This window comes from Protopterus annectens, chromosome 2.part0, assembly GCF_019279795.1.
Source record: "Protopterus annectens isolate FY-2018-M chromosome 2.part0, PAN1.0, whole genome shotgun sequence".
NCBI lineage: Eukaryota > Metazoa > Chordata > Ceratodontiformes > Protopteridae > Protopterus > Protopterus annectens.
Genome location: NC_056728.1, coordinates 1708924522 through 1708949351, shown reverse-complemented (window position 1 = coordinate 1708949351; position 24830 = coordinate 1708924522). Strand labels below are relative to the sequence as shown.

Here is a 24830-nt window from a genome sequence, read left to right as displayed (position 1 = left end):
GGCCGACCGAGGGTAGCCTGCCAGCAGGATAACCCAAGAGTAATGACTGCAACAGTGAATACACTCGAACATCTACATTTATGGTAGGTACACAACTGTACTTTTCCTTTGTGGACATTTTAGAGATCTTTAGGCAGAGGTGCGACTGGCTCACTGTTAACCCTTCTGATGAGGAGTCGATGTACCTGAAGGCTTTTGGGTCTCAGCCTTCTGCCTGTTGGGTGTCTTCACCTTTTGACGAACTGATGGATCTAGTTAGTCAAAAGGTGTGGGATACTCCTGACACCGTGGAGCCAGTCCCCAGGAGACCGAACAAATTCTTGTCTGCCCCTCCTGGTAAAGAGTTCTTGTCCAAGGGCATTCCCGTAGATGCCATGGTGGTGGCGGCGGCGGCCACAAAGAAGGAGTTGTCGGAGACTTCTTCATCTGTTCATCCGCCAAACAAGGAGTCTCGACAGATGGACAGATTTGGGAAGTGTATATTTAGTTCAGCGGCCTTTACCCTTCGATCGCTGAACTATCTCACGCACTTCACGAGGTGGCAGAGGGATCTCCTCAAGGAGTTAGGATATTCCATACAAGGTGCATGTACTGAGGGAATTCCTGAAATGATTTCTACTCAATTGTCCACCTTAAATTCTGTGGTTAACTCCTTCATGTGACTTATCTCTTATGCTGCGGATGGAGCGAGTAGAGCAGCAGGTTCCGGAGTTGCCTTGAGGCACCACTCCTGGATGCACTTATGTAATTTTGCGGAACCGCTCAAGTCTACTGTCACCAACGCCCCATTTGATGGTTCCTCATTGTTTGGTTCCAAGGTGAAGGATAACTCACTCGGTGTGAGCAAGAAGGAAAGACGCTTTCTGCCAATGGAGTGTGTTTTACTGTCCCTTCCAGACCATACCCCAAGGGTCAAAAGGGCAGTAAAATGTGGTTCAAGAAGTCCCAGAGGGTCTTTCCTGACACACAGGGTGAATCCTCCTTCAGAGGCAGAGAAGGAGGAAACGGCAGACGTCGTCCTAGAGGCAGGGGTGGTCCGCAATACCAACAAGGCCGTGATTTGTTTCGAGGACGGCCTTATCAGTGCTCCTGATGTGGAGCCTGACTGCGCTTCTCTGGGGCCGGTCGGGGGTCGCATTTCTTTGTACCTAGAAGCCTGGCTAAATATCACCCAAGACGAGTGGGTACAAAGAGTTGTTACCAGAGGCTATATCGTACCCTTTTCCCTATCACCGTTTGTTCCCAAAAGGATCCCAGATGTACCACCCAATCACAGGGATCAGGCAATTGTGGAGATCAACATGTTGCTCTTAAAAAGAGTCATCTAGCCCATCCCAGCAGACCAGATAGGATCCAGAACTTTCTCCAGGTTGTTTTTAGTTCCAAAACGAACCGGAGATTGGAGGCCATTATTGGACCTCAGCAGATTGAATGAATCCGTGAAGAAGGACAGGTTTTGGATGGTAACACTGCAGTCTATACTCCCGTTGTTAGGGAAAGACTTTTGGATGTGCTGTCTGGATCTTCAGGATGCCTACTACCACATAAAAATGGACAAGGCATCCAGAAGCCATCTATGCTTCCGGATGGGAGCCAGTCACTATCAGTTTTGCGCTCTGCCCTTCGGTCTCACCACAGCCCCCAGGGTGTTCACCAAATGCATGGCAGTAGTGACAGCTTACCTGATACGTCAGGGATTTCAGGTGTTTCCGTATTTGGATGACTGGCTCCTGACTGCCCCCACCAGGCATCTACTCCTCCAAAACAGGGACGCCATGATTCAACTTTGTGCTCAGTTAGGGATCTCCATAAATTGGAAAAAAATCTGCATTATTGCCCTCTTAATCTGTGATTTTTATAGGTGCAGAGGTAGACAGAGTGAACATGACAGCTCATCTCCCTGCTGAAAGGGCACAGAACTTAATCTCCCAAGTTCAACGTTTTCTTCCATTGCGAAAAGTCAAAGCGAAGTGTGTTCTTCAGCTCCTCGGGACTATGGCTTCCACCATTCTATTAGTACCATTAGCCAAGTTGCACATGAGAATTCTCCAGTGGCTTCTGTCTTCCCAATGGTCCTTCCATTATCTCCCACTGAGTCATCCTATCCTCCTAATGGAATCATGCAAGAAGGACCTTCTTTGGTGGATAGCTCCCAATCAACTGATCACAGTTGCCCCCTTTGTTCCGGCCCAACCCGTTGCCACTGTGACCACGGATGCCTCCAGATCGGGTGGGGGGAGCATTATCTCGGCAGGACTGTCCAAGGCACATGGCAAGAACACGAGGCTCATCTGCATATCAGTGTTCTGGAGATGAGGGCAGTGCTTCTGGCATTGCAAGCACTTCAAGACCTTCCTCTAGGGACAATTGCAATACAATCAGACAACATGTCGGTGGTTTGGTAGATCAACAAACAGGGCGGTACCAGATCTTACCCACTCTGTCGAGAGGCCATGCGAGTTTGGGAATGGGCGATTTCTTCCCAGTGCTTTCTGGTTGCAATGCACATTCCAGGGCCGACCAACGTAATAGCCGACAAGCTCAGCTGGGCAATCCTAATGCCTCACAAGTGGTCTCTGAAACGGGGAAACAGTGGATCAGATTTTCCGGAAATGGGGACAGCCTTGCTGCGACCTTTTTACCAGCCCAGTCAATACCAAATGCAGCAGCTAATTTTCCCTCATTCCCCCTTAGGGGGAGTCTCCCAGAGACGCTCTGGCTCACGATTGGCCCATGGGACGTCTGTATGCTTTTCCTCCAATCCCTCTCATTTCCAAAGTGATTCAGAAAGCCAGTCAGCCGGGAAGCAAGTTGATCCTCATTGCTCCTTACTGGCCTCATCAGGTCTGGTTCCCCTTCCTCGAGCCTCTCCTCTTGGACGATCCTTGGATTCTGGACCCAGCTCAGATCTATTGACTCACATGTCGGGTTCGCTACACCCCTCAATCCACACCCTCAAATTGACAGCGTGGCTGCTCCAGTTCCATCTCTAGTCAGGCTTCATGATGCATCATCCTCAGTGTCACATATTCTTATGTCCTCCCATAAACCTTTAACTAGAAATCTGTATGGAAGTAAATGGAAAAGATTTTCTATTTGGGCACAGAGAATGAATGTAGATCCATACACTGCTTCTAGCCCTGTGATTTTGGATTTTCTTTCTGAGCTTTTTCAGCAAGGATCTGCCGCTGCCACTGTCAGAGTCCAATTAGCTCCAATTTCTCATTTTCACTTAGGTTTTCCAGATACCAATTTAATGTCTCATAAGCTATGCAAGACCTTTTTGAAAGGGGCCACTCTATTGAGACCACCTATGCAAGAACCAGTGGCTTCTTGGGATTTAAATTTTGTGTTGTCCAAATTGGCATCTTCCCCCTTTGAACCTTCATCTTCTCTAAAAATTTTTGTCATGGAAGACCTTGTTTTTGGTAGCTATCACATCAGCTAGACAGGTATCGGAGCTACTGGCCTTGTCTATTAAGCCACCGTATTTGATTTTTCACAATGACAGGGTGTCATTGCTTACTAATCCCTCCTTTGTTCCCAAAGTCTGTTCTAATGCTACCTTAAACCAATCAATAGAACTCCCAGTTTTCTTCCCTAACCACTGTAATGCAGCTGAGTACCGTTTTCATCAGCTAGACATTCATAGACAACTACATTTTTATCTGCAGCAGACTGAGTTTTTCAAGAAATCAGATCAATTATTCATTTCCTTTTCTGACTCTAGATTGGGCTTACCAGTTTCTAAAGTGACACTATCTAATTGGATTTCCAGTTGTATAGCCTTTATCTGTAGCTCGGAAGGCAAACCTTTACCCTACAGGATCAATGCTCATTCTACCAGGTCGCTGTCTACCTCTGCAGCTTTTCAAGCCAGGGTACCACTTGATAATATTTGTGCAGCAGCTACGTGGGCTATCCCTCACACTTTTATTACACATTGCGTATTGGATTTGGCATCTAGGGTTGGAGCATTCTTTGGCGCCACAGTGCTCAAGAGTATTTTCCAATGAGCCACCCAAGAATAAGGTGCTAGGGACACTGTCCCATATGTAAAAATGAAGGTGAGATTGGACTACCTAACATAAAGAAGTTACGTACTCACCATAACGTTCCATGTTGGTAGTCCATCTCACCCTTCATTTTTAACAACCTGCCCCCATCCTGGAAGATCTGGAAGTAATAATTTGGTTGCCCTTGGTTGGAGATCCTTTAGTATTGGTTGTTTTTATGGTTGTTATTCTAATGAGCAGCAAAACTGCGGTGGTGGTGCTGCAGTAGCGTTGTCTCCTCATAGCAAGACGTCCCGTTCGATTCTCAGTTAGAGCGTCTTCTGTGTGGAGGCATACATGAATGGGGCTTGCCTTCGTTGAAGGTTGTGCGTCAGGGCTGGTAACCCGGTACGTAAAAATCCACTGCCAATCATTAGCGGACCGGAGTTCCACTGTGGTGACCCCTAACCAGGAAAAGCCAAAAGACACAATCAATTAATCATTCTAATGAGCAGCAAACAAGATCTGGGGATTGTACTGGTGCACCATGGGATACCTGCTTAACCACGAGCCAATCAGAAGTCTTCCAGCTTGTAAATTGGCTGAGTCGGAGCCAAGGATCGGCTCCGAACCCATATGTAAAAATGAAAGGTGAGATGGACTACCAACATGGAACGTTATGGTAAGTACATAACTTCTTTTTTGCATTGCAGTCCACTAAGCTGCACTGTCTCAGGCCTTTCTTCACCTAGGCTTTACACTGGGATGTTAGACTAACAGTGTTGATACTTATTTGGTTTCTTATTTTTCACTGTAACTGTACTGAATGCTTTTTTTTTTTCAGGATTCAATAGGTGATACCCCACTTCACTATGCCATAACTGCTGATCATCGCAACATCATTGAAATCCTTGCCGATGTGCCAAATATCAACTTTGCCGTGCAGAACCAAAAGGGTTTCAGTCTACTCCATCACGCATCTTTAAAGGGCAATAAATTGTGAGTTAGTTGGTCCCCAACCTCACTTTCAATATTATGGTCTTCAAGTGGCAAAGAAAATCTTGACTATATTTCTTTTGCTTTTTATTTTAAACTGTCTAAACTTCAGTGTTTTGTGGCATAATAATAAAGTATTAAATGACTGACATAAAGTCATTTGGGTTGCAGAGTAGCCTAAAAGTTAATTATTTAGCTTTAGATTAGCAGACCTGGGACTGAATTCTGCAGCCTTGCTTTGCACAGTAAGTAAGTTCAAGTAAATCACTTCATGTTCCTGGTATTTTTGCTTGTATTCATATGCCTAAGTGTGTTGTCTAAAATGAAGAATAAAGTGTGTGTGTATGTGCATGCATATATAATTATATCATTCAAAAACAAAAAGAGCGAACACCTAAACCCCATAAACAAAGCTCAAACAAGCCTGAAAAGTCATTAGACCTAAACTACCAAGTTAAGTATTTTTTGCACAGGGGGTGGGGCACACCTAGATATACCATCTCCAAAGTTGCACCACTTTGGAGAAGAAAGAAATCTCCCTCAAAATGAGAATCACTGCTGCCACACTGTCAAAACCATAGCAACAGTGATTCCCTAACAGTAACACAGCACACTAAATACATAAACTCATGCAAAAAGCAAGCAAAACCCACCCAGAACCACCACATAAATGTCAATACCCTCCCAAACCCACAATATACCAAATGAAGTCCTACTAGTATTATTGGCATTAGCACAAACCAGATATCAACCCAAATGTACAACCACTCATATCTTAGCACATATATGCATATGTATGAGAGGCACAGGACTCTTCATGCTGAATCCTAACATTCAGGAAAAAAAGGACTAGAAATTCATGAGAAGTCTGACTATTGAGCATCACTCTTCTCCTTTAAAGTTTTTTTTTTTTTTTACAAGGGAGGTAAGCCCCACCTGCCCCCCCCCCAAACTTATATATACCAAGTCCAAGATCACCTTGCCTCAAAGAAAATGAATATTCTGAGAAATGACAATCTTGAACTTAGTATATGTATGTGCAGAATTTCAGCACTTCGGTCTCCACATTACAGGATCAATTCATGTGAATTCTGATTTCTTTAATTGTTACCGTGGCACATTGGTGCAGTGCATAGCATTCCACCCAACAGTAAGAAGTCTTTTTGTTTTAATTCTCTAGTGGAGTGTATTTTGTACAGATTCTGCATGTCTTTTCTGTGTTTACATATGATTTCTTCAGGTACTCCTGTTTTCTCCCACAATCCCTGAAACAGGTGATAGGTAGGTAGGATGCTCTAAATAGTCTATAAGCAAGTGTATGTGGGTGTGTGTGTCTGTGTGTATGGTACATATGTATAATATGGAAGAAAGGCCTGGTAATTTACTTCCATGCTCTTCTTGCCTAGTAGTTAGGAGTCAGCTGTGACTGAGCAATATTTGGGTTAGATATAAAATGCTTTTTTAACACCTTTGTTAAATTATCGCATAGGACATAGGAAAGCACATATTAATATAAAGACAAGCAAAGGAACCTTACACTTTACTTCCAACAATTGTCTCTACGGTCCAGGCTGACTGCAAGGACAGTCCTTCAAGCCTTGGCGTTCATGGCATCTTGTATTCTGGTGCTTCCCAATGCCAAACTGCATATGAGGAAGCTACAATGGTATCTCAAAAATGTATGGACGCAACACTGCCACGATCTGGACACTGTCATTCAGATAATACCTTGCATTCAAAAGGAATTTTTGTGGTGGGCTCAGGAATGTCACCTAAACAAGGGACTCTCTGTGACCCGACCAGAGGCAAGTCAGATCTTAACGACGGATGCCTCGGACAAGGCTTGGGGAGCTCACCTCAATGGAAAATGGGTTCAAGACACGTGGCCTGTCAGACTTCAACATTTGCATATCAACTTGAAAGAGATGTTAGCAGTCCAATTTGCATTGATGGCTTTCAAGGATCTACTTCGCCCAGGACAAGTATTGATTCAAACAGACAACACAACTGTCATGTGGTACATCAACAAGCAAGGGGGAACCCATTCGTACCCTCTTTGCAGGCAAGCTATGATTTTGTGGGAGACTGCTCTCAGTTTGCACCTCACTCTTCAGGCAAGGTTTCTGCCAGGAGCACAGAACTCCTTAGCAGATGTTTTGAGCAGACAGATGGTGGATCCCCACGAGTGGAAGTTGGATCCTCATGTATTTCGACAGTTGACAGTGATATGGGGGACTCCAGACATAGATCTGTTCGCTTCTCCACTAAATTTCCAGTTGCCAAAGTTTTGCACAAAGATGTTTCATCCAACAGCTTGGAAAGTGGATGCTCTATCATTCAGTTGGAGCAATCTTCACGTCTATGCCTTTCCTCCTCTGCCTCTTCTTCCCAAGGTGCTCTTGAAGGTCAGACAAGACAAGCCCTCCATGATTCTAATAGCTCCAGATTGGCCTCGACAGCACTGGTACCCTCTGCTGAGGAGTTTAGTACGGGAGCCTCCTTGGCCTTTGCCTTCAATTCCACACCTTTTGTCTCAGGCAGGCAATCATTTCCTCAATGTCAGGATTCAGTCTCTGCATCTAACAGCCTGGCATATTCTGTTCTAGAACCTGGAGGGTCACAGCTTCCTCAGCAAGTTTTGAATGTTATTTTGGAGGCCAGAAGGCCTAGTACTAGGAAAGTTTATGCTGATAAATGGAGGAGATTTTTTATTTGGAGCAAAGCAAAGAGCTTTGATGTTTCCAGGCCTGATTTGAGTGTTTCTCTTCTATATCTTACAGAATTATTAGACAAAGGTTTGTCTTTCTCCTCTGTAAAAGTTCATGCTGCAGCCATTTCTGCTCACTATGACTGTGACCCACCATTATTTTCTCATCCTTTGTTTAAGCAATTCCTTAGGGGGCAAAGAACATAAGACCCCCGCGTAGAGCTCCTACTCCTTCCTGGGATCTCAATTTTGTGTTGGAAAAACTTACTTTACCTCCTTTTGAACCTGCAGCTATGTCTGAGTTAAAGTTTTTGTCTTGGAAGACTGCTTTTTTGTTGGCCATTACGTCTGCTAGAAGGGTATCTGAATTACAGGCTCTAATGGCAGTTGAACCCTTCCTGATTTTTCATAAGGATAGGGTATCTCTGCGTACTAACCCTACTTTTATGCCTAAAGTGGTTTCAAATGTGGCCTTGAACCAATCTTTTCATTTGCCTACTTTTTATGCTGATCCCCAAAATAAAGGGGAAAAAATTTTACACACTTTGGATATTCACAGGCAGTTGCGTTATTATTTAAGCAGAACTAAAGGGTTCAGACAGTCTCAACATTTATTTGTTTCTTTTGCTTTGGGCTCTCAGGGGAAACCTGTTTCAAAACAAACTATTTCTAAGTGGATTGGTCATTGTATTGCCTTTTGTTATTCTCATCATGGTAAGGTGATTCTGGCTGGAATTCGACCTCATTCCACTAGGGCTACTGCCACTTCTACTGCTTTTTTAAGGGGGGTAGCTACTAAAGATATTTTGGAAGCAGCTACTTGGAGTTCAGTGCACACTTTTTCTAAACATTACCTTCTCCCTCTTTATTCCAAATCTAGGGCTGGGTTTGCCACTGCTGTTTTACAGGGCATGTTAGCAGCTCCCAATGCTTTATGATTTTGCCAACCTCCCTTTACCTTTGCTTTGGGATTCTACCCACAGGTTATGACTGCAGCAATGTGAGATGAAGAACATAGTACAGTTTTGTACCTACCATAAATGTAGATGTTCGAAGATCCACATTGCTGCAGTCCAATTTACCCTCCCTCCTTCCCCTCTGTAGTTTGGAGTGGTTGTTTGGTTTGGGTGATAGATGTTGTTTGTGCATGGGTTTTGGAGGTTTTTCTATTTTTGGCTGTGGCCTTTCTTTTTAGGGCCTTCTGACATTTGGGGCAAGAAAAGACTGAGGATATGACGTCGGTCATGCGCTTTAATACCATGGCGCACTAACGTCAGATCTGAGCGCCCATGACCGACGCCAGCCTAATACTTTGGTATTCGGGCCGACCGAGGACAGCGGACTACCCACAGGTTATGACTGCAGCAATGTGGATCTTCGAACATCTACATTTATGGTAGGTACAAAACTGTACTTTCCCCTTTCTTCATTCTCATCTTTGTTATCCTCCATGGATACTGAAGCCTGCTTTGGATCTCCTGTCTCACCCGTCAGGGATTCAACACCACAACCTTCACACCCTCAGGTTTCTCCACTTCCAGTAATACAGTGCAGGCCGTCTTCCCATTTTGTGACATTATTCTGCCTTCTCAAAAACATTCTACCAAGAAACTCTATAGAAGCAAATGGAAAAGATTTTCTGTTATGGCTTCTGACAAAGACATCAATCCCTTTTCTGCACCACCTTCTGCTATTCATGTTCTGACAACTCTTTTTAAAGAGGGGCCAGTTTTTTCTACAGTTAAGCTTCATTTGGCAACAATTTCAAATTTCCATCCACCAAATAAATACTTTCCCTTGTCTTCTTCTTCCAGATTGTGTAAAGCTTTTATGAAAGCCGTTTTTCTGCTGAGACCTCAGACGGAGGATCCTCACCTCCTTGGGACTTTACTGTGGTGCTTTAAAGTTTAGTTTAAAAATCCTTTCAACCATCAGACAAATGTGATTTAAAAATTTTGTTATGGAAGACTGTCTTCTTGGTAGCTGTAAAATCAGCAAAAAGAATCTCTGAACTCCAGGCTGCTCAGTAAAACCCCCGTATATTATTTTACATAAAGGCAGGGTTTCTCTACGGACTAACCCTTCTTTTTTATCTAAAGTGGCTTTTGAAAGTACCATTAACCAATCTATTAATTTACCAGTCTTTTATGATTTTTTCCAGTAGAGGAGAGTATATGCTACACCTCCTTAATGTACACAGACAACTACATTTTTACCTTCACAGAACAAAACAGATTAGAAAGTCAGATCAACTTTTCATATCCTTTTCCTCAAATCACGTAGGTCAATCAGTTTCCAAAGTTATCCTAGCTAAATGGATTCCAGACTTATCTCACTGATTTACTCTCAAAAAGGTATGACCTTACTAAGACCTCCCCAAGCTCATTCAACTAGACCCATGGCTACTTCATTGTTGTTTTGGTCAAGAGTATCTATTGATGACATTTGTGCAGCATTTGTGTGGTCTAAGACTCTTACCTTTGTTTCACATTACAAATTGAACATCATATCCAGAAGTAGAGCATCCTTTGTTTCTGCAGTATCCAGAATATCCTTCCATGAGGGCCTCCCAAGGTCAATGTAGCTGGGAACTCTCCCATTAGTGAGGAAGAATGAAAAGGACAATATCAGATTTATAAGTTATGTACTCACTATAACTAGGCATCTGTGCTGTCCATTGTAATTCTTCCTCAGCTTCCCTCCCACCCATCCCCCATCCTTTTTTCGTCTGGAAAAACCATTGGACTGTGTTTGGAACCTGCTATTCTAGGTTTGATCCCTGTCATTCTATCTGTCTATGCCTGTTTTTCCCTTTAACTGTAGGGAAATTAGGCAGCAAACTCAATCTGAGGCAATGGGGATAAAGTAGGTCATTATGGATAGAGGGAAGAGCTTGAGAGCTGGATTGAAAGTCTAGTATATGTGACCGAGTCGGATCCAAGGATCGGAGTCTGAAACCTTAGTGAGGAAAAATGAAAGTGGACAACATAGATGCCTAGTTATGTTGAGTACATAACTTATAATTGCCCATTCTATAGTGCATGTTATAGTCTGTGTCCCCACTTACTCTGATTGCTGTCTGTTCTTTTCTTATCACTATTCCCCTAAAAGATGTGGAAAATAGCTTGTATGCTTTTAGAAAACATTAACTATTAGCCTTAAAAAAGTACACTGGCTGTCTTTAAATAGAATTACATAATAGACTGTTCTTTTAAATGATTTGAAGTGTTAAGGCCACTGTCTCTTATTCACACCCAGTAATTTCAAAGTTAATTTTTTACTGAACTACTTACCTTGTACCTTTAAATTTTGTTTTTTTTTTTCCTCAGTAAACAGTGCTCAGAACTCTCAAGATAATTGCTTGCACCTGCAGACAGCTTGTCTCCAGGAAATATTGTCAACAGTGAGAAACAAAACAGATAACTCCACAGATGCACAATAGAGTCCTTGTCAGTTTCAGTCAGATCAGAGCAGAATATACAATTCCATTCAGCTTCAGACTTCTTGACTCCCACTGAACATTTGCTAAAGGGAAAAAAAAAGCTGATATCCCTACTTATGCAGGCAGCATAGCACTTTTCATGGCATTCATAATTTTGTCTTATTTTTCAAACAGATTTACAGAAAACACTCGAAGGGCATTAATCCAGACATTCACCAATGCAAAAATAAGACAGAACATCTCGACTCTGAATAATACTATACTATAATATAATATATTATAATATAATATACTCAGCGCACATTTGCACCCTACCCCAGCAGCCTAAGTTTACAGCATATAAACTTAAACTTGCTTTTGTCCAGCCTTTCTTCTTTTTTGAAATTGCAAAGCCTATATTAGTTAAAACTAAAAAGAGTACTTGTTTATTGTAATATCTTTATCCCATACATCAGTCACTGAAAAGACTCACCCTGACCCCCACATTTAAATTATCCTTGACCACATGCTACACAAAAATGCTTTACTACATAACATGCAGTTTATATTGTGAAGTATTTTATAGAAATACTATAAAGAACAAAACGTGTTTTAACTAGAGTTACTTTTTTTCCCTTTTAGTGTCCTTCTCAACATTAATGACATAAAGTGGGATGTATGCTATACAGTCTGCCCACAAGTTTAAAAAAACAATCAGCAAAAGTCTAATTTTTCTCGACCACTTTTTCTTGCAAAGCCTTTTTTCACAATTGTGATTGATGCTTTATAATATCACAGTTCTTCACTAATTTCAGTGTTGCTGGTCTTCTTCCTGTTCATCTTCCTCTCCCAACACCAGACTCTGATTCAAGTCCAAGGTACTCCAGATTCTTCTAGTCAACTCCTGTGTTATTTCTTTTCCTGTCACTCAAGCATTTTCCTTTGGAACATTAGAAAAATTGTCACTGGCAAAGTCTCTCTGTGAGCTTTATTGTTGGAAGAATGAGAAGCAGAGTTCCCTTCTGTTTGATGGCTCACTTTTCGTTAGATAAACTTTTGTATTTTCTCCATAGCCTGTTCTACATCAAAAAAATGCCTTTGATCCTCCTGGAAAAAAATATTCTGAAGACAGCTGGATACAGCAGCTTGAATGTCGCACCTTCCTCTCAACATTCCCTGATTGTTGGAATTAATTTGCTTTTCTTCTGTCGGGTGTACAGTGAATATTCATTTTCTACAAACTTTGCTGCCCACACTTTTAGTACTTTGCCCTTGTGGCACAATTTTGTCAGGATCAGCTCTTTCTGTTGGTATGATTGCATCTTTACTAATATAGGTCTTGGCTGCTTTTTCATGCCAGGTTTGGAGTATACATTCAATGTGTCCTTTCAGTTAACAAATCCTACTGTAGAGTACCACTCCAGTTACTTATTTGTGCTTTCATAAAATTAATACTGTCTGTTCCTTCTAGTTTCTCTGGTAAAGCAGAAAATCTCTGGTTTTCTGTTTGCCAGCTGTCTTCTAACTCTACCATTTTTGAAATAGCTTTTCCTGAAAGGTCTCATACTCAGCCAGCCTTTTCTTCTTTTCAACCTCCCCTAATTTTTGTAGTTTTATCAGTTCATCTGAATACCTAGTTAAAGCGTATTCTTTTTTCCAGCCTTTTGCTGTGTGAGTTGATATACTCCTTCAGTGTTTCATTTATTTTCCTCAGCTGTGAGTACATTTAATTAATTTTTCCTCTAAATTACTGGAAGCCATCTCTTGTACCAAAGCCGAAGCTTGAATTGCTTTTTGTTGAACAGCTGCTGGATTCTTCTGAGTTATTGTTTTCTCTCTGCCTTTTCTATTTCATTTTCTTTCAAGTTCTCTAAATTTCTTTTTTACTGGCATCCAGGCACTGTGCTTACTGGCCAGTAAATGCATTTTACTCAAGCTGGTAGAATTACTAGCTCTTATTTCTCAGGTTCTTTTTCACATTGGAAGAGTTGAAATTAAGCTGTTGATCAGTGTGCAGTCATCTTGGAAGTCCCGATATAGAATGCTTATAATGTTTACATTCAATCAGAGGTTCTAAATGAAGTTGCTTCCTATTGTTTTCTATGGGTGAGAAAGTCCTGTTTAGTTGGTGCTGGCCAATCAGCAGCAAGAGGGAAGATGTGGGAGGGAGCCAGAGCTTTTGAAGCAAGCTTGTTATTGCTTCCTAGGCAAGAAACAACCCAAGTAGCTGGAGGCTACTGCAGCAGTGTGGACTTTCAATATCTATTGTTATTTACTGTTAATTTAAGTTCTTACAAAACTGTACTTTCTCCACCTTGTGTCAGTGGAAATGGGTACTGTATGCCCCTGATAAAGTACACTTTAAGCCCACGTTCATCTTAATGTTGCTCTGTGGGAAATTTAAAGCAGAAAATGCACACTAGAAATACAGATTTGTGAATCTTTCAGTGAAACTAGCAGTTGTAGTTATACGGCCATCTGGGCTTGAACTGAGGTCTGCAGTACATATTGTGGTAAAATCTTAGCATGCATTTTAGTGGCACAGAAGTACATTGTGAACTTATTACTAAATCAGAGGAGCATGCTTTTGTAAGTACTATCTGTTTTGCAAAAAAAAAAAAAGAGATATCCTTTTTTGAGTTGAACTTCTTTGTGAGCTGCACATAAGTTTAGGAGGGGTGAACTACTTATTTTAAGTAAATAAATAAAATGCATTTGATTTGCGTTTTCATATTTCATATGTAATAGGTTAGTTGTATGCAAAATGCAGATCTGTGACCTGCTACATCTGGGTTGGGAGTGACTGTTGCCTAGTAAAGTTCTTGTTCGGAATATTTGTATAATCTCTGGAAAACTGAATGCATGATATAGCAAAGTTGTATATCAGCAGTATAGTACTGTAACACTAATTTAGTATCTTAGCCTACAGTGTGCAGCGAGTTGTAACTGCAGATTTTATTGCTACACAGCAACTCCTTTGGGAATTTTTCTTTTTTTTTTTTCACAAATGGTGCAGCAATTTTAGCGTCACTTCTATTAATAAATACTGCAGATTTATAGATGTTTTGAGGATACTGAGTCTTATATCCATTCATACCTTTCCAGTACACTTCCTTCAGTCTAACCTCCTTTTTAAAGAAGGGCCTTACCAGTTAATCCTGGAGTAAATTTGTGGATACCTGCCCAGCCATCCAGGTTGTGTTTTAAACAAGATAGTGAGACATTACAAGAGAAATTTATTCCAGAGGTTTTGGAGGCACTGGCTTATAAACCTGTCACTTCACCATGTTTTATTTATTGCTTGATCAGTTAATTTGTGTGCCATTCCCTTTCACACCCCTTTTTCAATGCCTTCAGCACTTTGGCTACTAATTTTGAAATGGTAGAGGTATATTTAGATATATGCGCTACACACTTACAACAACATTAGATCTGCATTAGTACTTTCATATCCTTTACCTGTAAGATCAAGTCTAGCAGGTATTTAGTTAGCCTGACTCCTAAAACTTTTCCCAGGCCATCCTAGCCCTTCCACTTTAAAAACAATGCACAGTGCCTAAGGACTGAAGTCCAGAGATCTGACACCTGCAGGGATAGAGCAAAGGAAAATAAGAATGAGGAAAATAGACAAAAACATGATTTTCTCTAAATGAAAAGGCTAGAGGAAGGAGAGGGGGAAAGGATGAAGGGATATGAAACTGCTAATGCAGCTCTTTCATTACACTGAGTACGTAACTTTCATATCTGACATTGGCAGTTTCATATCCTTCACCTGTAGGACAGAGTGCTAAGCAAACTGCTCATGGGTGGAACTCCAGTGGGGAGACTCCTGAAAAGGATGGACTCCTGGGAAGAATACTCTCATACAGTGGATGTAAAAAGTGTACACACCCCTGTTAAAATGCCAGGTTTTTGTGATATAAAAAAATGAGACCACAGTAAATCATTTCAAAACTTTTCCCACCTTTAATGTGAACTATAACCTGTACAATTCAATTGAAAAACAAAAATCTGTTAGGGGAAAAAAATATAAAGAATAAAACATGTACAATAAGCTGGTTGCATAAGTCTGCACACCCTTAAACTAATACTTTGTTGAAGCACCTTGTCTTCTTGGGTAGGAGTCTATCAGCATGGCACATCTTAACTTGGCAATATTTGTCCACTCTTCCTTGCAAAAGTGCTCCAAGTCTGTCAGATTGCGAGGGCATCTCTTGTGCACAGCCCTCTTCAGGATTTATGTCTGGGCTCTGGCTGGGCCATTCCAAAAGGTGAAGCCATTCTTTTGTTGATTTGTATGTATGATTGGAGTCATTGTATTGAAAGGTGAAAATCCTCTTCATCTTTATCTTTCTATCAGACGCCTGAAGGTTTTGGGCCAAAAGTGACTTGGATTTGGAACTGTTCATAATTCCCTCCACCTTGACTAAAGGCCTAGTTCCAGCTGAAGAAAAGCAACCCCAAAGCATGATACTGCCACCACTATGCGTCACTGTGGGGATGTTGTTCTTTTGGTGATGCGAAGTGTTGTTTTTGCACCAAACATACCTTTTGGAATTGTGGGCAAAAAGTTCAACCTTGGTCTCATCAGACCATAACGCATTTTCCCCCATGCTTTTGGGAGACTTGATGTATTGTTTTGCAAATTTTAGCTGGGCCTGGATGTTTTTCTGTGTAAGAAAAGGCTTTTGGCTTGCAACTCTACCCCATAGTCCAGACATATGGAGAATACCCCATAGTCCAGACATATGGAGAATACGGAAGATTTTTGTCACATGTAGTACACAACCAGTACTTGCCAGAAATTCCTGCAGCTCCTTCAGTGTTGCTGTAGGTCTCTTGGTGGTCTCCCTGACCAGTTTTCATCATGTCTTTTCGTCAGTTTTTGGAGAGACGTCCAGTTCTTTGCGGCATCACTGTTATCCCATATAATTGTTAGTCTAGGTGTGGTTTTCTGTAAAAGCCTCTCACTATTTATGTATGTATGCATTCATTTATTTATGAATGCATTTCTGATAGATATGCTGAAGTGAACATGAGCCTGCTGTATACAGTATTGTGAGAAAACAAAAAGTGGCTGCTCTGGGAGTAGAGCAGAATAACTCCTTAGTATGAAAACAATGGCTAGGAGAAGTCAATGAGAAATTCTTATCAAATACTTTGGTAGAATAAAATGTAAAACGGAGATCTGAATCTGAGATGCTTGTCTGCTTGGTGATGCTTGAGCCCCAAACAAATGTCAGAGCTGTGTACAGTTGGACTCGCTACACCTGAGGTTGGAACCGAGGATAAGATAGGAGAGCTGGAGAGTTTGGGATTGGTGATAGTCCAGAGATCAGAGAGAGAGAGAGGGAGAGAAAGCTAGGTCCTGAGCCTACCTTCGGGAGAGAAAGTAATGACCTAGACACTGGTGGTGAATGAGGCAATCAAATCAAATGGCCCTTCATTAGATCCCCTAGCACTAGGTCCTAGCAAAGTAATAATTTCAGAAGACTCTGCGTCAGTCTCCAAAATAAAATTTGAGCAAGAAGATTATCTTAGAATACCCTGCAGACCACAAACCAAAGTCCCAGCAAGGCATTCAGCTCAAAGATCCCACATTAGACCCATAAACAAGGTCCTAGCATGCTCCGTAAGCTCTAAATAGTCTCTAAAGTCCCTGCATCAGACAGAGAAAAAGATCCTAGCGAGGGTGGAAGCACTTATCAGTGTGGAAAAAATATAAATAAATGCACGTAGAGAATCACTGGAAAATACTATCATCTACCCTTAGCATTACTAGTTACAGCGTCTAGGAGACTTTTAGCAGAAAAAAGACACATCCCACATGAAATTACATCGTGTTCCACAGCTAAATGTTCCCGCACTGGAGTATGTTTCCCGAAGGAATCCACAACTAACTCTAAACAGAAATAGCTTACTGTGGGTATGTCACGAGGTTAGATCAGGTACTCAAGAAGATGGCCTGCACCACTGATATGTTAAAGCCAAGAGGCGAAAAAGAAGATGGCAAGTGCAAGAAGTGGTAGGAATGCTAACTTCATTGCAAGAGATAACAGATTCCAAAAAATTGACAAATTAAAATGATTGGAAAATAAAATGCTAAACATATAGGAGCCAGAATATTAGGGATGCCAGTACAATTTGTCTCAAAGAAGAGGTATCTGAAGGTTCTGAAATCTTTACCATATACTGCAAAATATCTGAGGAAAAGGGAATCATAGTGTCATGGAAAAGAAACAAACCTCTCCAAAAACATCAAATGTCAACAGGGCATCTGGGGATCAAGCTGTCATGAAAGGATTCGAAAAATAACTTAAAACAAGAAAGGTGAAGAGGAAACCAACTGCACATGTAGCAGGAGTCCCTGCAGTACCTTAAACTTAATGGCCAGAAGGAACAGCAACAAATGAGAGGAAGGGGAAGTTATAATTTGTTAGCAGAGCAGATCATTGTAAAGTCATCTGCATATTGTATGATGGTGCATATTTAGTTAGGGTGTTGATCATTAGTGAACAAACTGAAAAGCAGAAGACCCAGAATTTAGCCTGCGAGAACTCCTTCTGTTGTACGGAGGAAGGTGGAGATATTGTTTGCCATTTTAAATCTTGCATCCTCTCTGGAGGTAGCTTTGGAACCAAGATAGGGATGATGTTCATAGGCCTAGAGAGGGTAGTTTGAGAAGTAACTTGTGGTGTGAAACAGTGTCAAAAGCTTTGGAAAGATAAAAGCTGCTGACACTCAGTCACCATTGTTTCTACTCATTTTAACTGTTATGAAGTTTCAAAGGACAGTTACTGTGCTGTGGTGCAAAGTTTGTTGTCTGTAATGAAGCTGAAGACTTGATGAATACACTTTTGTAGTACCTTCGACAGTGGGGATAAGATTGCTGTAGGCCTGAAATAGATATGTCATGACAGTTTCCTCCTTTGTGTAAAGGCAGGGATATATGATTTTTTTTCCAAGGTGTGGGTACATAACCTCCCTTAATGGATCAATTTATTAGGATGGATATTTGGAAGGATAGAGCATGTACTGCTAGTTTTATGTATTATCCAGGTAGGTTATCAAGGGTCAGGGTGGTTGGTGTGAATTTAAGGAGTAGATTTTTGATAGAAGTAGGAACTGGTTGGCAGATGAAGGGTTTTGGTTATTTTTTGTTTTTTGAGGATTGAATTTGGTCAGGGTTTGTGAGCTGTTAATGAGAGAGGTAACTGCTTGTATAAAGTGAGTATTAAATTGGTTAGCAGTGCTAGTTGGTTGGTTACTTATACATGGGGTAGATCGGGATGTTTACCCAGGGTGTAGAAGTTTGTTAATGGCTGACCCGAAGACCTTGAGATTATTCTGAGTTTCAGTTTGTACTTTAGTATGGTAGATCTTTTTTGCTGTTGTTGTTATGATCTTATTTTTCATAGCATTTCTAAGTTCTTAATTGAAATCAGGAGACTTCAAACATATGAGAGAAAAGGGACAGAGAAAATATATGGATAATCAGGTACATTTCTCTGGTTTTGCATATAATCTACATGATTATCTTTGCATTTTCTCTGTCCCTTCTCTCTCATTCTTTTGAAGTCTATGGATTTCTAAGTTTAGTTTTCTTTTTTAATTAAAGAAAACTAGAATTTTGGTACCATAAATTAATAGAAGAAAGTCCAGGTGATCAGACATTTTCTACTGGTATATGCTCGATTTACAAATGGAATTGCTAGTTGGGCTGACCAGTCATTGTGCTCATTTTTGAATGTTAATGGCCAGTTATAGGTTCATAGGATGATGCTAGGCTATTGGCCTGGAGGCCCTTATAAGCCTAGCCAAGAATTTCACCCATGTTCCCTCAAAGTTAGCACCTATTTCTCCTGTCATTGTATAATAGATATGTTATTGTTTTTTCTCCATGTTCTCCAGGCGTTATTTTGATTTTTTTGTTAACTGTTTGGTCTCTCTAGATAGTCAGGGAGCAGGGCTAGTTTTAATTCTTTTGGCTGTAATTGGGGCATGACTGTTCAGAATATTGATAAAAGTAGAGTTAAAAAGGGCCACGGCTTCATCCAGATGGATTGCTTTTAGCATCTTCCAGTTCACTGTTTTTAGGCTGGAGATAAACACATCTGTGTGAAAGAAGGCTAGATTGCATACACTGTTGTATTGGTGCTTTTTAATAGGAGAGGTTTCCCTTATGATTTGTGTAGGGTGGTGGTTGCTGAAGACATCTGGGAGAGTACCTGATATTTTAATATTTTTAGTGTTATTGAACAGTGAATTGTGGTTGCTTTTTTGTTTATTGTATCTTTTTTATTGTTTATTTTTGTTTATTGTGTCTGGTTGGGGTAGAAATTTGCTAGGTGAAAAGGTATAGGATAATGGTTTGTTTGGGGTGTCATTATCAATGGATAGCCACTCATTGTTGAGATCTCGCATTATTATGGTCTCTTGTGAAATGTTTCATGAGATCCATGATGAAATTTCTTTCTTCAAATGTGTCAGTATTATTGGGGGTGGGCGTGTGTGTGTGTGTGTGTACTCCTAAGATGCTCAGAATTGTTTGTGTATTTAGCTTAAGGGATGTTTTTAGGATCTCAGCATTTTTTTATTGTGGCAGTACTAAGTGGATGGATGGAGCTTTTATTTATTTATTTATTTTATTTATTTACTTATTTTTTTAGAGATGATTGCAACGGCTCCACCTTTTTAGGTAGCCCTGTGTAATCTTAGTATGTTGTAGCCTGCGCGCACAATTTTCTTATCTTTAATTTCTTGATTTAGCCATGTTTTGGTGATTACTAAGATATCAGGGTAGTTCTGTGCTATCCAGGCACGAACATCTGCCAGTTCATTACAAATGCTTCTCAGATTGCTGGTATACATATACAGGCCAGTGGTCCTTTGGAAAGGGGAATGTTGTTCATGGGTGAAGTATGCCTGGTTAGTGAGTCATAGTTTTGGATGTGTCACCACACAGGTACATTTTCTGGCATATGGGGGAGTATATAGTGAGCCATTTATATTTGATTTTAAGACTTAGATTTAATTTGTTTGGTGGTACCTTGCAGGTAGCTATTTTTTTTTTTTTTTTTGAAGAGGTGAATGGTTTGAGTTGTTAAGTCATGTGTCCTCCCTGTGTTTGCATGGATTTCCTCTGGGTGCTCTATTTTCCTCCCACATTCCAAAGACATGTAGTAGGTGGATTGGACACTGTAAACTGACTAGAAGTGTGAGTGTGCACATGAATGTCTGGTGTGGGAAGAACTTCCACTGCAGGGCTAACCACCTGGTGGTGTAAACCTTGGTTCTAGATGATTATCACTGCTGAAGTGACACCCCAACTCCATGTGCACAAATAGGAAAAAAGGGATTGTGAATCGATGAATGGAGCTATAATAAAGTGGGGAAAGGGGATGTAAGGGAGATGAATGTTTGAATAATAGCTAGTTTTGCAATTACACAGTAGTGGCTGTGATAAACATTTCTGCAGTTTTTTTTCTACCTAAATAGTGGGGGTATTTGTAGCATTGTCCATATTCAGGCTTGTGTTTTGGGCCTAGTTGTTTGTGGAGGCTGTGTGTCTAAGCACATGTTCAAGGCCATCTTAGTTTAGCCAAAGCCATTCTGCATTTCAGTGAATGGGGATTGTTTATCGTCATTGACTGATTGGGGTTACCTTGACTACGGCTTGGAGTAAGCACCTCATTGGTTCTTTTGAGCTTTTTTTAAAAGTTGTTTTAGATTTCAACTTTCTGTTACCTAAGAAGTTAACTTATGAGTGCTTCTAACATTTCACACTGAGCTAATCGGAGGAAGGGTACTGAGCAAACTCAGATCTGTAATAAATAACATTAAGTATCCTGTTTTTTGCTTATTTTTACGAGTTATTTATAGCACTTTTATTGTCTGCTGCATACCTTTCTAGCTAGTTTCACTGTGTGTGAGGTATTAACTGGAAATTGTCTACATTTATTAAGCATCTGTTTGGGTTTTTTGTTCTGATTTCCTGCCAAGGAGTGTACTTGATGGCTTTGCAGTTGCCCGCCACTACTGTAAATTTGATCTGGGACACTCCTCCCAGTCTAGTGTCATTACCTCATTCTGCCTAATCCAGGGAGAACATTTGAGAAGGCCGACCCACTTAGTTTCTCCCCTTTCCACTTTACAAAAAAATAATAATAATAATTCTAAGCTTGTTTCCTGCCTTTCATGTAAGTAGTCTAGTCCAGATACAGATTTGCTGCATCCAGAACTGTTTGTAAGCTTCTGAGCCCCCAAGCCTTTCTGTGTTGGAGGGAAGCCTTCTAGCTTAATTTTGTTAGAACTAGCCAGTTTTTTAGTTTCAGCACTCAAATCTGTTTCTTTGAGCTCAGCACTTGTTCAGAACTCACTGTAAGCACTAAATAAGCTACAAATTATTACAGCACTCAACCTTCCTCACTTGTCTAGAGGAAAACAGTTTTTAGTACTTAATAAATTAGCACCTATCCAGGCATGTCTAAGGGTCAGCTCCCGGTGTTTTCTCCTGTCTACCTGATGAATCTGGGCATCTTGAGGCAAGGCAGCAATTGCCTCATGTACACAGACAACCTTCTCCTCCTACCACCCAACACTACAACCTGTGAGAGATGCACTTATATAGCCAAACTGGAAGCAAAGCTCTCTTCACCCAAGACTAGTCTAGACAGTCAAGAGGAGAAGATAAACACTTGCATCACACCACACTCATCACATAGTCCCTCAAAACCTACACCACCAAAACACACTCATAGAAACACAAAGCACACACCTACATTCATGGAGGCTCTCGATAAAAATCTGCTTAAGCAATAGGGACCTCCAAAGCAGAAACGCAAGCAACCTCCACCTCCCAACACAACCCAAATGACACATAGCCCACAAACTCAGTGCGCCACTCAACCACAGCCCATAAGTCGTAACAGTGTACCTAACACTCTAGTCGTAGGTGACTCTATAGTCAGGCACACTGAAGTCCCACTCACCAGGCTAAACAAGGAGAAAGTTACTGTCGGCTGCCTGTCGGGTGCCAGGATCTGCCACATAATGCACACACTCAGGTCACTCCACAACAAGTACAAATATGACTCTGTCATTGTCCATGTTGATGTGAATGACCTGAGACATACCTCCCTGGACTACATGAAAAGAGACATGGAGGAGGTGTCCGATCTTGTAGCCCAGGCAGGTATGACCCTAGCTCTGAGTAGCATCCTGCCATCACCCAGAATGATACCTCAGTACAAGGACAAAATGATCGACTTCAACAATTGGCTAAGCTTCTGGTGTCATTCTAAGGGGATCCAGTATCTGTCTGCCTTGGATGACATGATCGACAAACCATGATGCTTTGCCAGAGATGGCCTGAACTTGTCGCCCTTGGGATTCTGGATATTGGCTAAGGCTCTTGCCATCCCTATAGTGCCTTTTTAGGCAAGGTTCAAATGACAAATTCACCATCGTAACAGGTACAAGCAAGCAGAATATGAGGGTAATGCTACTCAATGCTAGAAGTCTAAACCTCAAAATGCACTCACTTGGAGAACACAGACATCTGTGCAGTGACACAGACCTGGTTCAAGGCTCCAGAGAGCACCCCTGCATTACCAGGCTAAAATTCATACCATACCTTTTGGCCACCTAACCTGGACCAAAACACTAAAGGTGGAGGCGTGTCCATATTCATTAACTATATCCTCACCTCCAGGCTAGTTGCTCAACATAATGCATCCGAGATTATCCAAGTGCAACTAACTCTGGGCAAGACCGCAGTCCAAATTGTAGCTTGCTACAGATCCCCCACCATGCCCCAGGATTCCCACTCCTCATTTCTTGATACACTGGAAAATATTAAGGTACAACCTAACACCCTAATAATGGGCGATTTCAACTACCCCAACATTAACTGGGAAATCTACGCATTTTCTGAAATTCATAAGTTCCAACGCCTTGGATCAACTTATCCACACCCCTACCAGGGGCAGCAATATCCTAGACCTAGTCATTACCAATATGGGCAACCAGTGTTCCACACCATAGGTCAGTTCCTCGTTGGTCAGATCCGACCACAGGCTAATCACCCTAGACCTCCACATCCCACCCCCCATTAGGGAAATGACCGTAAAGAATTTCTCCAAAGCCAACTTCACTCTTCTTAAGACAGAAGTGGCAAACTTCACGACACCCATGCTGACGGACAATAGAGGTATGACTGCTGAATCCTACACAAATGCACTTTATAAGCACTTACACGAGTGCATAAATCGTGCAATCCCTAACAGTAACCAAGAAGCTATCCTCCAAAAAAAGGAAGCCAATCTGGTGGTCCCCTGCCATAAACAAACTCTACAACAGAAGAAAGCAACTGTTGCAAAAAAGAGTAAAATCCCATGATTGGAGGAACTCCCTGGTCAGCCTCAGTAAGAAGGTGAGATCCCTCATAAAATCCTCCAAAGCTAGTTACGAAAACAAAATCACCACTGATTCTAAAGACATCCACTAAACATTCTATAGCTATGTCAAGAATCTCAATGGCAACACTCAGATCTGCTCTGAGTTACAACACAAAGGCACTAAATATACAGCACCAACTGATATTGCCAATATCCTGGCAGATGGGTTCAGTGCTAACTTTACCCCCCTCTCATCCCCTAAAGGGCCCATCTCTATACCTGAAGAATGCAAAGTTCCTGTAATCACGGCTGCACAAGTAAAAAAAAAAAAAAACACTCTCCAAAGCCAAGAACACAGCATCTGTGGGACCTGACAACATCCCAGGCTGCATACTACACGAACTACAGAACAAACTGGCACCTCACCTAAGTACTATGTTCAATCATAGCCTCACCTCAGGCTTTGTGCCCACTGAATGGCACACAGTGACAGTTATCCTACTCCACGAAGGGGGAGCCACCACAGACCCCGGGAACTACCGCCCCATTAGCCTGATGAGCCTGGTCTACAAGGCTGTGGAGCGTATCAACATGGAACTTATAAACAATGACATTGGAAATCTCCAAATTCTGGACCCCACCCAGTTCAGGTTTGTAAAAGTAGGATCATGTCTCCTAAACCTGATAGACTATTTTGAAGCAGTCACCAAAGCCGTAGATGAGGGTAAGGTGGTCCACACAGCCTATCTAGATCTTGCCAGGGCTTTTGACACCATCCCCCACCCTGGAATTATAGATAAACTCACTAAACTAGGTATAAATCCCTATGTCCCGGGCCTCCGCAGATGCCTGGTGTCAAAGCCATGGCCTCAAGCTCAATGCCAAAAAGTGCATTGTCATCCCTTTTGGTAAAAACTCTGTACCCATGAACTACCACATAGGTGGTAGTCTACTTAACACCAAAAGTATGAAAAGAGACCTTGGGACACAGGTGGACAGTAGTCTCTCTTTTGATAATCACATTGCCATAGTAGTCAGGAAATCCTTCTACGTGGCACACCTCATCACAAAAGGTTTCTCATCCAGGAAAAACAAGGTCATTGTTCCCCTCTACTCATCACTCATTCGACCCATTATAGAGTACAACGCCCCTTTTGATATGTACCTCACAAGACATTTACAACAACTGGAAAGGCCGCAGAAATACCTCACAAAGAGGATTAACAGCCTCAAACAGATGCCCTATGCAAACCATCTCAAAAAACTCCAGCTTTACTCCGTCGCATATCGCCTACTCAGAGGTGATCTCTGCC

General features: G+C 41.5%; 1 protein-coding gene across 1 annotated transcript in view; it reads left to right on the top strand.

The window, feature by feature from the left end:
* MIB2 (MIB E3 ubiquitin protein ligase 2) overlaps positions 1-24830 on the top strand; it is a 1775226-nt gene that overhangs the window by 1475586 nt on the left and 274810 nt on the right. Inside the window, 1 exon segment of the mRNA XM_044061758.1 lies at positions 4840-4994. Coding sequence (XP_043917693.1) covers positions 4840-4994 — 155 coding nt within the window.